Source organism: Schistocerca piceifrons, chromosome 2, assembly GCF_021461385.2.
Source record: "Schistocerca piceifrons isolate TAMUIC-IGC-003096 chromosome 2, iqSchPice1.1, whole genome shotgun sequence".
NCBI lineage: Eukaryota > Metazoa > Arthropoda > Insecta > Orthoptera > Acrididae > Schistocerca > Schistocerca piceifrons.
In genome coordinates, this window is record NC_060139.1 from 4,021,331 (window position 1) to 4,037,743 (window position 16,413).

General features: G+C 37.3%; 1 protein-coding gene across 4 annotated transcripts in view; it reads left to right on the plus strand.

Moving 5' to 3' along the window:
- Nucleotides 1-16,413, plus strand: part of LOC124774888 (ATP-binding cassette sub-family C member 4-like) — a 365,241-nt gene that overhangs the window by 268,958 nt on the left and 79,870 nt on the right. For all 4 annotated transcript variants that reach the window (XM_047249542.1, XM_047249543.1, XM_047249544.1 and 1 more), the window contains 2 exons: nucleotides 9,653-9,849; nucleotides 12,691-13,166. In XM_047249542.1, coding sequence (XP_047105498.1) covers nucleotides 9,653-9,849; nucleotides 12,691-13,166 — 673 coding nt within the window. The remainder of the gene's footprint in view (nucleotides 1-9,652; nucleotides 9,850-12,690; nucleotides 13,167-16,413) is intronic.

Here is a 16,413-nt window from a genome sequence, read left to right on the forward strand (position 1 = left end):
CAGTTTTCCAAAGTTGACTGGCATTTATTTTTTTATTTTATTTATTTATTTGGTCCTGTTGATTACATATTATACAGCTAGTGTACAAGCAATGATGCAATTGATGCAATTACGGTAGTACATGAACATTTATACATCATATTGCACAGACATTTGTTTATTTAACAAGAACAATTACTTGCCTGCAGTATTAAAGCCTGCATTATGCCAAAAACAGTTTAAGTGACTGTTTAAAATAGTAGAATAAGTGACAGTGCATATTTTTACGCAACTGACATATATAAGCAAGTAAATTTTCTTCATGGTCATGGTTTGAATTGAATACAAATTTTAGAGGTTTAAGTGAATGAGGTTTAAGTGAAGAGGTTTAAGTGAATGATCAAGAGAGTGGGATACGTGGGAGTTCACATTTTCTCGTAATGAAACAGATAAATTTACATTTTATCACCACAATTTCAGTTAAACTACAAGTAACAGCATCACACTTTATCTTTAAGGGAGTGCTTTTCTTAGGCAGTTTCCCCCTCTTAAACCTTATAACTGTAAGTATTCATTCATTTTATAGAAAGTTTGTTCAATGAGGATTAATTTTAGTTTCCTTTTGAAAACCTGTACATTATTTATTTCCTTTTTTATATTGATGGGGAGCTTATTGAAGACCTTTATACCTGACTCAGTAACTCCCCTATGTACTTTAGTGAGAGTTGCAGAGCCTTGGTGAAAATTTTTCATGGTTGTGGATCTCATAATTTTTCTGAAGTAATTCCCTGTTGTTGGCTACAAATAACATCAGTGAGTATATATACTGACCTGTGGTGGTAAGTATCCTGAGAGACTTGAAGAGACCTCTGCAAGATGTCTCATTAGGACCCCACATATTAGCCTCACTGCTCGTTTTTGTATTCTGAAGACTTTTTCAACACCAGCAGCATTTCCCCAGAAGATTATGCCATAGGAGAGAATAGAATGGAAATATGCAAAATATGACAACAACATTATTTCTCTGTCTACTAACTGATGGAGAGCTCTTAGTGCAAAGCACGGTGAGCTAAGTTTCTTGACCAGTTGATCACTTTGTTCTTTCCATCTTAGGTGACTGTCTATCTGGATTAATTAACGTATTATGAAATCTGTTTTGAAATTTACACTTTTGGGGTTAGGATGAAGCATAACTTAAGCCACTGCTAAAGATGGTGAATGTGGGAAACCTCCCTAAACAACATCAATTTGGCCAGTACAACTCACTCTTTAACAGCCCAAGGCTGAACTAAGAAAGATGACACATTACTGTGCAGCCAGGAAAGCTGAACTGCTGAATTCATATTTCCATAACTACACTATGTGCTATGTTGCACTCCACGGAGTTTGGGGAGGTCTCCATCCCTGCAGTGGAGAAATTTTTGACATTGAAATTTCTCATTCTTCTCTTCTCTTGTAGAGCAGTGAATGGCATTTTTCATTTTCAAGTGATGCATTTGGGTCCACAGATGAAACAAAGATTTACAGACCTGTGCTATTGCAAAACAATGTTTTTCAGAGGCTACTATAATCACTCTGCAGTTATAAAACTGAATGTCATTATAGGTCATCTTTGGTGACAGACAAACAATAGAGCACTGTTATAATGAAGTTGTGCAGCACCAGTAAGGGGTGTCCTTTCAGAAACTGTGTATGGACATGGCCATGTATACTGCAGACTTGTCTACTTTATGATACAAGTAGATACCACAAACTGCATTCCAGTGTGTTGCAATGGCCGCTTTCTGCAATGGCCCCTTTCTGCAACTCAGTAGGGGTTGTATGAGGAAAAAAGCAGAGAATCTATTGGGGTTTATTTTGGAAATGTACTGTAAATCTTCACATCTGCCTTGGTTGCAGGACATTGCTGAAACCACTGCCATACACAGGAAAGGCTCCTCCTACCCCCACCCAGTCGCCACTCCCATCATGCACTGGTGCTGCTGTTCGCAGTGTGGTCTCAGCTCTCTGAGACTGCAGATGTGAGTGCAAGTTGCATTTATGTGTGTGTGTGTGTGTGTGTGTGTGTGTGCATGTGTGAATGTGTGTCTACTGCTGACAAGGCCTTAATGGCCGAAAGCTATAATTGTGCGAATCTTTCTGTTGTGCCTATTGCGACTCAGCATCTCCGCTATATGGTGAGTAGCAGCTTTCCTTCTCTGGTATTGTTACATTCAATCCTGGATTTTCCATTGTTTGAGTTTAACATTTTTGTTACAGTTATTTCACACTGTTGCACTAAGTGACCTTATTCACTGCCACATCTGTTTTAGCACGTATCGCGTGCTACGAAACCTGTTGTATCGGGTACTTCACATGACCCAATACAGCCTGTTTCATTACATCTCCTACAGTCACTCAATGGTGACTTCTTCCCATACACCACAGCATCATCAGCAAACAGCCACAGGGGATGTAAAATTCTTCAAAAATATATCGCTGTTACAGCAATTTTGAAGCTAGACCTACTTTCGCTGACTCATTATTCTCCAGCCCAAACCACTGAGGATTTAAACTTGAAATTTGTAGAGGGTGTTGTTCTTATACTGTAGGCATCATTTCAGAAGGGACTGTTTGCAATTCGACTCCCTAGAGGATGAAATAGGGGACAAAAGATTTTTTGAGACTATGTCACTATTAAGACAGTTTTGTAGGTAGAACTACAGAAATTGGTATTTTATTTCTCAGTCAAAAATAAAAAAAAAATATTTTTTCAGTATTTTTGGAAATTCAACCACTACGTTGGTAAAATAGTGGGTGAAAGTTTTTTTGAACACAAACCATTATTGAAGAACTACTAAAGCATTTTTAAAGCTACATCTATGAAAATTCATATTCGACTTCTCTGTTAGAAATTTAAAAAAATATTCATTTCAGTGTTTTTTTGAAATTCAATCCCCTAAGGGTGCGAAATAGGGAATGAAAAGTTTTATGAAAATATTTCATTATGAAAATATTTTCGAAGTTAAATCTATGAAAATTAGTATTGGCATCTCTGTTAGAAATAAAAGAATATGTGTTTGGCATTTCAGCCCATAAGGAGGTGAAATTGAGGTTGAAAATTTTTAATAAAATATTTCGTTATATTAAATAAAATTTGAAGCTAAATCCACAAAAACTAGTATTTTACTTTTCTGTTGCATATACAGAAATATGTGTTAGGGGAAGAGAGTTTCTACAGAAATATCACCACAAGACTGCAAAAGACTTGATTGACAAAAACCTGGGACTCGGCAATTAGAATCGCTTTTTGGCCAGAAGTACATTCAGAAAAGACCAAGCATCTATGGCCTTAATCAACATGAACAGTTGAGAAGGGGTTGCAATTTGTGAACAACATAAAAATTTGATTAAAGTCTGTGCAGACTACACAGTCTACATAAGCAAAGCAGCAGACACTAAGCTAGTTAAATGATAATCAGTGGTATAATATCATTGACCATTGTATTTGCATAATTTTATAATGTTCAACTTATATTCCCATGATTAATAAAGAAAAAAAGGATGTTTAACAAGCTGTAATTATAGCCATGTTTGCAAAATGCAAGTATCTAAAAAAAAAGTGACCTCAACTTGTGCAAGAAACCAAAACGCAACCTAAGCCATTACAGAAGAAAATTTAGAGAATGGCGTGTTCATAATGCAGTATAAATTTTGTCAAGTGTGTTACGTTGGTCTGTAATCTAAGCATAAAATATTTAAAATGCATCTTAAATCAAAATTCAAAAACACACTTAATTTTCACAAATATTGATACTAGCATCCTATTTGGATTTTTATAACACTGAAGTAACATATAAAACTTTGAAAGTCACTTTCAGTGAAAAGTAAATGTTAAAATAACATCTAGTCATCAAAGTTTCCAAACAAACACTGTTAAAAATAAGAATGATGTACTGTATTTTGACAGCTGTTGATCATTACATACAATCAGAATTTTTAAATGAAAATCATCAACATCAGTTTTTTATTTAGCATAAATATGGTCTTCAATGGTCACCTGCAGAGGGGACTTAAAATGTAAACATTATGCTGAATCTTGACTAAGTGCACCTGATTTGGTACTTACACACTGGAGAGACAGATTCTATTTGGATGTATTGGAATATAAAAGTGTTTTTGTTAAGTTTACTTATGTTGTAGTGTTGCACAATATTGTTGTTAATCGTGAGATGTTCATCACCTTGAGTTATATAAAATCTGAAGTGTGGTTAAACCAGGAAAGACTTTCAAATTGTTGGCCAACTTATCCATTCTGGCAACTGACTATTAGTGTAGAAACTGCAAGTTGGAGACTGCAAGCTTGATAGTGACAGTTATGCAGTTCCAACACCTTCAAGTCCTTCTGGGACAAAGATAAGCAATATGTGACTACTCGTCTTCATCAACAAAGCCAGAATGAGTTTTGCTGAACTCACAGCAGGTGCTAAAATTCCAGTCAGGAAATTGAGTCATAATCATAAACTACAGCAACAATGGGCTAAAATATATTGCTGTAATAGTTCTACATCATCAAATGCAGATTTAAATTTTATTCATTGGTTGTTGCTTTATACAAAGTTTAATAAACAATTTAAGCCAAATAAAGATAGTAAAGGAATTTGATGGTCCTGTATTATAATAATAATAATAATAATAACAGCTTTATTCAACATCGAATGGTACACTGCACATGTACAAAGAAACAGTAATGATTAAAGTTATTTGTACAATACACAAGACACATTCTTCTGAATACATCATTAATTTACAACAAAATTACAATAAGGTGTTTACTTATTTCTATTCACATAATTTCACAAAGCATTTGTTGTTCTTCATATAAGTATGGTACTCTTCTAATGTGTAGAAAGGGTGTTTTACTAAAAATTTCTTAAGCTGATGTTTGAGTTTAATTGTAGGAAGAGCCAAGACTGCTCTAGGCAGTGCGTTAGCTAATTTTATACCTGCATACTGAGGACCCTTTTCGTAAAGTGCTGTTCTGTGGCTGCCAATGTAAAATCTTTCTTTATTTCTAGTATTGTACTGGTGGAAATCTGAATAAGTGTTTGGGTGCAGTCTTTTCACAAGCAATATGGCTTTTAGAATGTATGTGTTTATAACAGTTAACACATCTGCTTTTGGAAACAAGTTGCAACAAGATTCCCTATATTTTGCTCCACACATTATTCTCACACCCCTTTTTGAAGAATGAGTAGCTTATTTAGATTATGGCTTTTAGAATGTATGTGTTTATAATACTTAACACCCCCCCCCTTTTTTTTGGGGGGGGGGGGGGGGGGGGGGAACAAGTTGCAACAAGATTCCCTGTATTGTGCTCCACAGATTATTCTCAAACCCCTTTTTTGAAGAATGAGTAGTTTATCTAGATTAGCTGTGGTTGTTGCCTCCCCCCAAATTTCAATACCGTAGTTCAAGTGAGAGGAGAAAAGAGCATGGTATGCAGTCTTTGGGACTACAGTGTCTTTACAGAACTTGCTAATGGTAGTGATGGCAAATATATTTTTTGATAACTTAGTTACTAGGGAGTCAATATGTGTGTCCCATTTCAGGTTGCTTTGGATTTTTAGGCCAAGGAATTTTGCACTAGACTCTTTCTTTACCAATTCATTGCCAATGTATAATTTAATTTCATTATTCAAACTACTTTTGTTGAACTCCATCAAACATGTTTTACTGGTGCTTACATTTAAGTGGCTTTCATTAAAAAAATGAACAATTTCTTTTGTCGCATTATTACACTCAGCCTCTAGTTCATTACACGATTCCTTTTTACACACAGTGGATGTGTCATCGGCATACAGAACAATTTTGGAATTTATAGTACAGTATTTAACATGATTTACATAGATCAAGAACCGAAGGGGGCCCAACACCGAGCCCTGGGGCACGCCATATTTTATGCAAGTGATCTCTGATTTGTAGACACCACTTTCCGTTTTAAGTAGAACAAACTGCTTTCTATTGCTCATATAACACTTTATTAGGTCATAAGCAGCGCCTCTAATGCCCATGTTCCATAGCTTGACTAATAGAATGTCAACGTTCACACAATCAAAGACTTTTTCCAGGTCTAGGTATACACCTGCCACATGTTCCTTGTTTTCAATACCCCCTAATATCTCTTCAGTTAGTTGAGCAGCTGCGGTGCTAGTTGATTTACCTTTTAGGAATCCATTTTGATTTTCAAACATCAGGTTGTGTTTGTTAAGAAAGTTTATAATCCTGTTGTGTATAACTTTCTCAACTATTTTGGAAAAGACAGGAAGGATTGAGACTGGTCTGTAGTTTTCTATTTTGTTGTTGTCACCTTTCTTAAAAATGGGTGTTACCTTTGCTATTTTTAGTCTGTCTGGAAAGGTGCCTGATTCTATTATATTGTTGACTGCTGCAGACAGAGGTACAGAGACATTTTGGCTACAGGCTTTTAAAACATTAGTATTTAGGCCATCATGCCCAGCTGAATTAGAGGGTTTTAAAGAGCTAATGATGCCCATTATTTCTGCACAGTTTGTGGGGGCTAGATATATACTATGGTCACATGTATTACCTTTAAAACTGTAGTGCATGGTTTTATGTTCGTCATTTATGGCTTCCCCTACAGAGGAAAAATATTCAAAGGCTAAAGTATATCAGGCTTTCAGGTCAAAGAACTTATTCTCTGCAGAGAAAGAGAAGAAATGGTATAGGTAAATGCGACTTCGATGTACCCTGTTGTGTCTCCTTCACCCATAGGATCTCTTTTACCATTCAAAATACAGGAAAAGTGAATAATTAAATAAAAATAAATAAATAAATAAATAAATGGTATTTATTAATATTATATTAACAGGTAACTATTAAATTATGCTCCTGTCAACTACTCAACACTAAAATTTTATATTGAGTTCATTACTAACATTCCTTCCATTATTGGGTATTAATCTTAGTTGTCAGTGTACCATGCTGGAGCCATAGATAATTGAACTGTTACACTACCATTCATGACATACAGGCAAATATAAAAGAGAAAAAGAGTTCTGTTGTAACTGCGACCAGGACGGTCGCGGGGTAGCAATGACGGAAGGCGCAGCGGGACCCGTGGAGAGGCCCGCGAACAACAACACAATGGAAGAGGATGGACATGACCAACGTAGGATGGAATGAATACAACAAGACCAAACAACAGAGTCACAAGGAAATAAACTTGTACACGAACCAGGAAGTAAGCAGTCTAGCGCAAAGCGAGGTGTAAACTGATGTAAGTGAGATTAGACTGACTGGCTGAGCGAGTGGCCAGCGTTTAAGTACGCCATCCGGGGTGCCGCTATTGGCCGCTGGAACCACGTGTTCCACTGTGGCACCCCCACACTAAAAGCGGGCCAGGAAGAGCGCCGCCACAGCTTAAGGCGCAATGGTGCAGAGACCTCTATGGGTCTTCGATGTCCATGACGTCTGGCGCAGATTCAAATTCCGCGGCGCGCGGTACCAGAAGTTCAGTTTCATAATAATACTTCTTCGCCATAAAGTGGTGATCATATTCTTCTATGACAGAAGAGCAGTACATGTTTGACCAATAATGTTTCCTAATTGCAAAAGAGTATGCATTTTGGCATGAACTCGAGTTCAAGAGCTGATTAATGCCTCTTCTGTAAAATTAATATTTTCTGCTCTTGTTTCAATGGACAGTGCTTAGAATTTCATCATTATGGAGAATGACCATATAATTTTTTAACAGTTTACTTTCTACTCTGAAATATCCTTTGTTGTTTCCAAGAATAGTATGCAGTTTTCCTTGTGTGTAAAAGAAGAGAGTTCTTGTTTTGTGTTAGAGTCCTGCTAGTGACTTTACTGTGAGTTTTATGAAGTGACCAGTTTACACTCTGATTTGCCTGCAACTTTTATCATTTTACAATCCAATAGACTACTGGTGGAATAGTGGTTTGTTGTGCAGTGGTACCGATTCATTCATAAAATTGACTTACATATGTGTCATTGGAATGACAGAAGAGAGGGTTATTTATGGCATCCCCAAAAGGACTGCTTTACCATGCTCACATAACAATGGAGCAAAGTAAAGTCACATTTGTTGTGACAGATGTATTTTTCTCCTTGATTAAATGGAGAAATAAACATAAATGCAACAAGCAGGTAAAGAGTGTGTGCTGGAATGTAGGTGTTCAAAATAAACCATTCAATATGTGGTTAGTAGCAGTATGAAGATATGAAACTTCCTGGCAGATTAAAACTGTGTGCCGGACCGAGACTCGAACTCGGGACCTTTGCCTTTCGCGGGCAAGTGCTCTACCAACTGAGCTACCCAAGCACGACTCATGCCCCGTCCTCACAGCCTTACTTCTTGCTTCATGCTTGGGTAGCTCAGTTGGTAGAGCACTTGCCGGCGAAAGGCAAAGGTGCCGAGTTCGAGTCTCGGTCTTGCACACAGTTTTAATCTGCCAGGAAGTTTCATATCAGCGCACACTCCGCTGTAGAGTGAAAATCTCATTCTGAGTATGAAGATGATTACTCATAATCCCCCTCCTGACCACTTTCTCTTACACACACACACACACACACACAAAAAAAGGAAAACACATATCCATATCAAAAGTTACTAGAAGAGATCATCATAATGAAAATTTCCAACCAAAAGCTGAAATAAAATATGTAGTAGTATTATTCTAAGTAACTGTGTCATATCAAAAAGCCGTATTTTACTCTGTAGAATGCATACTGACTACTAAAAAGGTAAATCATAATTTATCAATCCATATGTTACATACCTGGAGTGAAACATTTAAAAAACTTAGAAGGTGAATAGTATATACGAGGCCTGTTCAGAAAGTAAGCTCCGATTGATTGCCAAATTGAAACCACAGTGAACATCAGAAATGTTTTACTTGTAACAATTAGCTACACCTTTCAGCTACTTCTCTACGTAGTCGCCGTTCTGACTTAGACTTTTGTCATAGCGTTGTACCAACTTTTCAATAGCCTCATCATAGAAGGCAGCCGCCAGTGCTTTCCGCCAATTCTCCACGCTGACCTACACGTCGTTGTCTGTGTCAAAATGTTGTCTTCAAAGACAGCGGTTCATGTGACCAGAGATGAAACTCAGGGGGAGACAATTGCGGACTGTATTGTGGGTAATCTAACATTTCCATTTGAAAACGATGCAGGAGCATCTTCATTGCCCCTGCAGAATGCGGCTGAGAATTGTCGTGAAGACGAAACAGCACGACAGTTATGTAATGTTAGCTGCATAGCTTCAGGCGAAATTTCTCACCAGGCCCTCGTACTTGGCGGCAGACACTATTTTCTAGACATCTTTACGCACTCACTGCGAGCTCAGAAATGAGAAGAGCGACGTGATGCTAACTGGATTTATACTAGAGACACTACCCAACACATCTGTGCAAAGCTTTATTGGATTTTCATAGTCGTTTCCATTTCGCGACCAATCGGAGCTTACTTTCTGAACGCCCCTCGTATTAATAATATTTGAAAATAAGAAATTAGAATTTACATTTTTAACAGAATTTGTGCCATATAAATATAACTGAAATGGCTTAGGTAGTTTCTCCATGGGAAGTTTCTTTTTAAGATTAGTTATTTCCTGCCCCTAAAAAAATAATTTGAAAACTGAAAATTGCAGACTTCCGTTCATGAAGATCAAGATGGAGATGAGCCTGATGAAAGTGCTGAGATGATAGAAAGAGGAAAATTGAACAAAGCTCTCTACAAAGAATACATAACAGCTGGCTCGAGTTATTGGCTACTTGGATGGCTTCTTCTTGTCCTCATAGTTGGGCAGGCAGCGTCAAACAGTGCTGATTTTTGGGTTACATACTGGTGAGTATAATTATACTGTCAGTTCAGATGTTAGTAAGTCTTTGCATCCTGTAAAGGAGTATAAGCAGCATGAAACTATTCTTGTTTTCAGTCTCTCCTGCCTTAAAGGCAAGCTGCCAATCAGCAACAAATGTGTGAAGGAGTACATAATTCCTAATTACAATTGTTACTGCCATTAACATCATGAAACTCAATAGAATTTTAATTACTTTTAAATTCATCACTGTTAAAAAGCTGCATTTTTATTTTATTCATAGGCAGTAAAGAACTAATAACGATACACTACATTTATATTTTCAAGTAATATTTCCTGTTTACTTACCCTAATAACTTGTTCAGAATTTCAGAGATTAATTACCTGTATCTGTACAATAAATATTTCTCTTTTCTTTTCCTTGACAAACAAGTTTCATAAACGCTTACATCTGGAAATTATTCTTTTTATCTACTCTCCTTCTCACCCTTTTTCTATACATCAATAGTATCCCATGTGATCCACTGGTATGGAACACAGACATGTATTGCAGGCTACAATCTCTCCAGATTGCTGGTGACACCACCTCATGGATTCAGGCTAAACAGTATAACCACACGCATAAACATACCATGTTTGGCAACAACTGCATCTCCTGCAGCCATCACAGTAATATGTGGTACCAATTTTGCCTCTAGAGGCGCCACAATTAGCAGTGCCAACACAGTCACCAATTATCCTTCTGCTGATTATGTGCCTGCCAATCTTGCAGAAGTATTCTTCTGCCAGGTGACTGGAAAGGATACCGTCTGACTGACCAGATCCAGTTCTCTGCAGAAGTTGCCTCAAGCCGTGGTGCCGACTGCAATTGCCAGTTCCTCAATCAGAGCTCCAGTTGGCCAGCACTGTTGTATGCTTGAAGCTGCATCTAAGTCTTCACTTGACATCCTGGCCAAGCTAGCCACTTCAGTTACCAATCCCATATCTTCACTTTTCTCCATATTGGCCACCGATACCCACAATGCGAGTTGTGTACGAACTGTCACACCGTGCCTTGTCAAAGTTCTCTAAGCTTGGCTCAACATTGGCCACACCTGCACCTCTGTGCAACTCACCATCACTCTTTCCTTTGCTGGCCATGTCAATGGTCCCTCCAAGGAGCCACCTCTCAGCAGCAGGCACATCTATCTCCAACTGTTATGAGCCTCCACCTTACTGGGACCCCTCTCCTGGGTTTCCCTCAAGGCCTGCTGCTCCCCACCAATACAGCCACACTTTCATTGCCCTTGTAAGAAGTCTTCTAGTGCAATAGAGTGTATTAAAGTCTGAATGATTGTTTTGTTGTATTCTGGTTAAGTGTTAATAATGTCCATTTATTTCCTGCTACTTGGGCCACATTTATGGCATGGTTCCCTCAGCTATGAAGCAAAACATGGAAGCTTCTGCTGCCATTTAAGTCAATGATTAAACTTACTCAAATAAGGCAACTGTTGCCAACTTATCTATATGTCAATTTTGAACATGGCCGATAATGCAGCAACCGTAGATGAAATTTATAATATTACTTGAAAATATAGCTCTTCGGTTGCACAGGTAAAAAATTTTTTACCTGTGCAACCGAAGAGCTGTATTTTCAAGTAATATTATAAATTATCTATATGTCATTAAAAATCAAAACAAATAAATAAATTTAAGTTCATTATTGGTGTCACAGCTAAATTTTAGTTGTAATTGGAATGTATGTGTTTTGTGGAACTCTGGATTTTGTTCCCAAGTTTTGGTAGTTTCACTATTCTATTGTTAATTGCTATCACCTTGTCATTTTCTTAAAATTTTCAGTTTATATGATATGAGTTCATCATGAGTACAGCAGTTAGTTAGAAGAATAATACATCCAACTAGATGTGTTTTTACTCTTGCATTCAGGTCATGTGTGAACACACACACACACACACACACACACACACACACACACACACACACACACACAAACTGGAAAACAGAATTAAGAATAAGTATGTAATACAATATGTCATCAAATACCTAAAAGCTGTATGTTAAAAGTATTCATGAAACTGAACATTACAGTAGTTAACTGTCATTTAATGTGACATGGCCATGTGTTTTTCCAACCCTCAAATAAGCTCACCAAACGTGCTATAAGAGGATGCAGAATTAACAGTGAGGCTGAATGACAGTACAGTTTTGATATTCACATATGCAACACTCTGTTAAAGAAGATTGGTTCATAAAAAGGAAGGAAAAAATCATTAGACTGATCCCGAAACCTCTAACCATCAAACCATCCATCCATAAATGCTTCAAAGTTGTAAATAAGAAGATGTTTTGCTGAAGGAATGAGTTCGGTCTCACTGGTACATTGAAATAAACATATCTTAGTCACCTGGAAGTCTCTGATATTGAGCGTATGCACCTTGACAGTTACAAGTTAATGTTGTATTATTGGAGTTTCAGCAAATGTAAAGTGGAGGTAGCAAGCATACACAAAAGGAGTAGAGTCAAATCCCAAGCTTTGGAACCTAAAGAGTGCTTTATTGGTTAGTTCTTTGAATGGTATGCCATGTAAGTGAATGTGATGGCACTCATTCCACTACTTCAATTGTGTGTGAGCTACCAGTAGGGCAAAGCTCAAGTTTTGTACTGAAGCTGGGGACGATAATAGCCTTCTTCTCAGTAACATTTTAGGAAAATTTTGCTGATCACATTAAGGAATTTTAGTACAGGGTTATAGCATTGTCCAAAATATAAGTTTATTTAATGGCCATTTTGCTATATCACTTGAAATAATTGTATGATACAACTCAGATTACACTACAGTTATAGTTTAATAAACATTTATTTTACAGGACAAATCAGGAACAGCTGAGAATGGACAGAATGAATCAAAAATTGTCATTTGAACTGCCAAAAATTGTTAATAGTACTGACAGATTTCTGTCAGTTAATTCTACTTCAGGATATTCAGTGACAACAGAATATAGTGACACCACTGATTCCATACCATTGAATGACACTCTGTATGCACCTGAAACAGTGAAGGAAAAAAATATTCCAGGAAATGAGAAGCCTGAAATTTATATTAATAGTGAAGACGTTAATATCAGTTACCCAAATGAAAGCAACATTACAGCTCAAGAATCCTTCACAAGAGATGAATACATTATAATATATACAGTGTGCATTGCCGGAAGCATCATAATTACAACATACAGATCCTTTGTTTTCTTTAAAGTCACAATGAATTCCTCTCAAGGTCTCCATAACAGAATATTCAATGCTATACTTAAAGGAGCAATGAGATTTTTTGACACAAATCCCTCAGGTACGTAAAATAAATAAATTAGTGTGTTGTAGTGTTTCCTGACTATTATTATTGTTATTATTATTATTATGTTACTGACACACTGCGTAGTAAGAACCACTGTCAGACAGTGTACAGTCACCCAGCAACAATTATTTCAAACCTTATTAAACGGTTAAAAAGAGCACTAACAAAGCTTCGTAGACTGAGTGAGGAGTCACTCTAAGTAGTGGTTTCAGTTATTGATTTCTTCTTAGATAGTACTTGTCAAGGGCACTTAGAGTTATTACATCCAGTTTTGGTTTGTCCTCCTCAGTTACATTCCTAGCAAGAATAGGACATAGTGCAACAAAACTGATAATTTATTTCTAGATGCAATTTTTTGAGAATATTGTTTCTCATTCTTATTTTTAGAACCACTATATTTACATACAATTGTTCTGTAAAATGACATACTTCCTCACAAATTTGTATATCTTTTGTAACATACACAGTCTTTAGTAATGGAGAAAAACATTTGGTATGTTGCCAATGGATAATGAGTAGTAGACTATGATGTGGGCTCTTCAGAATGTGGGTTCACTGAAAGGAATGAAATCAGGAGCACTTCTTTCCTGAAACCAAAAGATTAATATGATGATATTTTGTACAAAAAGGGTAGGAGCATTTGTGTGTGCTCTTTAGGCACATTTAGAGAATGATCCTGAAGTGGAAATGGGAAAAATATGACGCAGCAAAATTATTGGCCAGTAATTAGGTCCATAGGAAGAAAATACATTCAAATAATTACACTTCTAATATCAAAAATAGGGCTGACTAATTCACTCTCATTTTGAGTGCCACAAACAGCCTACCCTCAGAATGATGCAGAGAAGAACCTCACATATACATCTGTTGACAAATGCACTGAAGATATCATCGATGGTTGGTTAATACCTAACAGAGATGTAGTTAGAAAAAAAGAAAGTTCCACCATCGAGTAGCATTCATGGTGCAGCAGATCCATGTCCAAGGGAAGGCAACATAGCCTGACCTTGAACTGAGTAGAGTTAGCAGATTGTCAACCCCAGGGAGAGTTAGTGCTGTCACCCTCTAGGCCAGGGTTGCAGCGTTGATGGACAGAGTGCTATTTCTTAAAAATGAACAACTGATTAATATTGGTGGCTATAGGAAACAAGGCAGCATAACAGTGATGTTTCAACCAAACAGACAGGCACTAACTCTTATCTGTTTATGGCAGGTTGATGCAGATCTGCATGGTACAAAATGCCTATATACCAGACAGCTACATCAGAAAAGATTAAATGGAAAATTCATAAGGGAAAGTTTCAGACTAGCAACTGGGTGAGCTAGGTGTAAAACATTCATTGATTTTGTATAAATGTTTTGCAATAGAAGGCTCACTGCTGACAGTGTACATATCTAGGAGTATAAGGTCATCTACTGAAGACAATATAAAGATTGATAAATCTGTAGTGCAGTTGCTCACCTGATCTGATGCCTCAGTTTATCATTTCTCAACTTCTACCATATGTTGAAATATTGCTGTTGATAGAAATAACATCAGTTGACACTTTTTAAAGTTTGTTTTACTAAGTAATGGATGTTTGTTGGAATATGTGGTTTGCTAAGCCCATAGGTTATGAAGTAGTGGGAGGTTCTGTGATGATCCAAGCCACAATCCCTGTAACAAGTTGAAGAAGGACTGGTCCATTTTAGGTAGTCATCTGCACATAGGCATTGCTACTTATGAAGTCTTCTTGTTAAGATAATTAAAGATGAAGTGCTAGATAATGACATGGGCAAGGAATCTACCCCTGTATTCTTAAGCTTGTGATCCTGCATTATAAACAATGTGAAGTAATATGGTTTTAATAAATGTGTTCTTTAGGTTGTTAAATATGCTCTATACAATCTCTCAACAAATTGCACACAGTTTACCATCATACCAGGAGATTATTATTTTTATTTTGTTTGGAGAAAGCAAGCCAAATGGTATACATATTTCATTAAGACCACTGATGTTATTTTATTTCAATAAAACAAAATACATTTGGTGATAAAAGTATGCATTTCAGTGGAGTTGCAAGACCAATTTAAAATACCTTCATTGATTTCAGAAATAACCTAAGAAAAAAGTAGGTCTCTTGAAAGAAGTGAATAAAGCAGGAAAGAGTTGTGAGTTGTGTAAACCAACACTGTAGGTGACTGTCAATAAAATGTTGGTTCTACTATGTTCATTATTGTCAGTTATTACCCGCCATGTTATGTCTATTATTTTAAAAGTATTAAGTGGTTTTTCTTTCAATAAATACATGAGTGCATAGTGTACAAACTGCCAGTGACAATTTTCTTCTTCTTATAATTCATACTTTCTAATATATAAACTACTTTCAAAGAGCCAAAATGTACTAGAACAGATAAAATGTCTATAAACCTCTGCACTGTACAGTGTACTTTTGGTGAGACAGTCGCAATTCCTGAAATCCATTGTGCATGGCCTCTGGTCTGCTGAGGAGCACCCTAGTCCTGGGTCCACTGATAAACCATGAAAATCCGCCACATTACGCACACACAAACAGATCTGGCCTTTTGGTAGATCAGTGAGACTAGATCTGATGGGCAGTCCCTGCACATCAGTGGGAAATGATGGGCTTCACACTGGCAGGCCTGATTGTTAGATATACCCATAGAAATGGCCCATCATAGGAGTCCACTAGTGTGGCCAGCTATTCACATGTCACAGACAACAGATAACTTACGCAAATACTGAGAAGCAATACTAATGAGGATAGGTAGCAACTCACCGTAAAGATGATCACTGAGCCACAGACGGGCACAAAAGAAAAGAGAATCACATTCTTACAACTTAATTTTTGGCCATAGCCTTTGTCAGAAAATGAGAGCACACACACACATTCACACACTCACTCAGACACAACTCGTGCACACATAACCGCCATCTCCGGCCGCTGTGTCAACAGTCTCTGAGAGAATCAGATCCAAACAAACCACTCCTCGTGCCCCCCTGTCTCTTGCTAGCAGCTGCCAGGCTGGCAGCAAGAAGTGGTGATAGCACTGACTGCAAGCTGAGGGGAGTGGTAGAAAGGGGAGAAGCAGTAAGAATGAGAGAGTAGGGCAGTGACTCACGTTCTCAGCTGCACCCAGCCAGCGATGACGCTTGACATCTCAGTAAACAAACCATTACATTTACTGAGACAAAAATGAGATTTTTCCAGTGTTTTTTTCAAATGTCCCTGATTTCCCT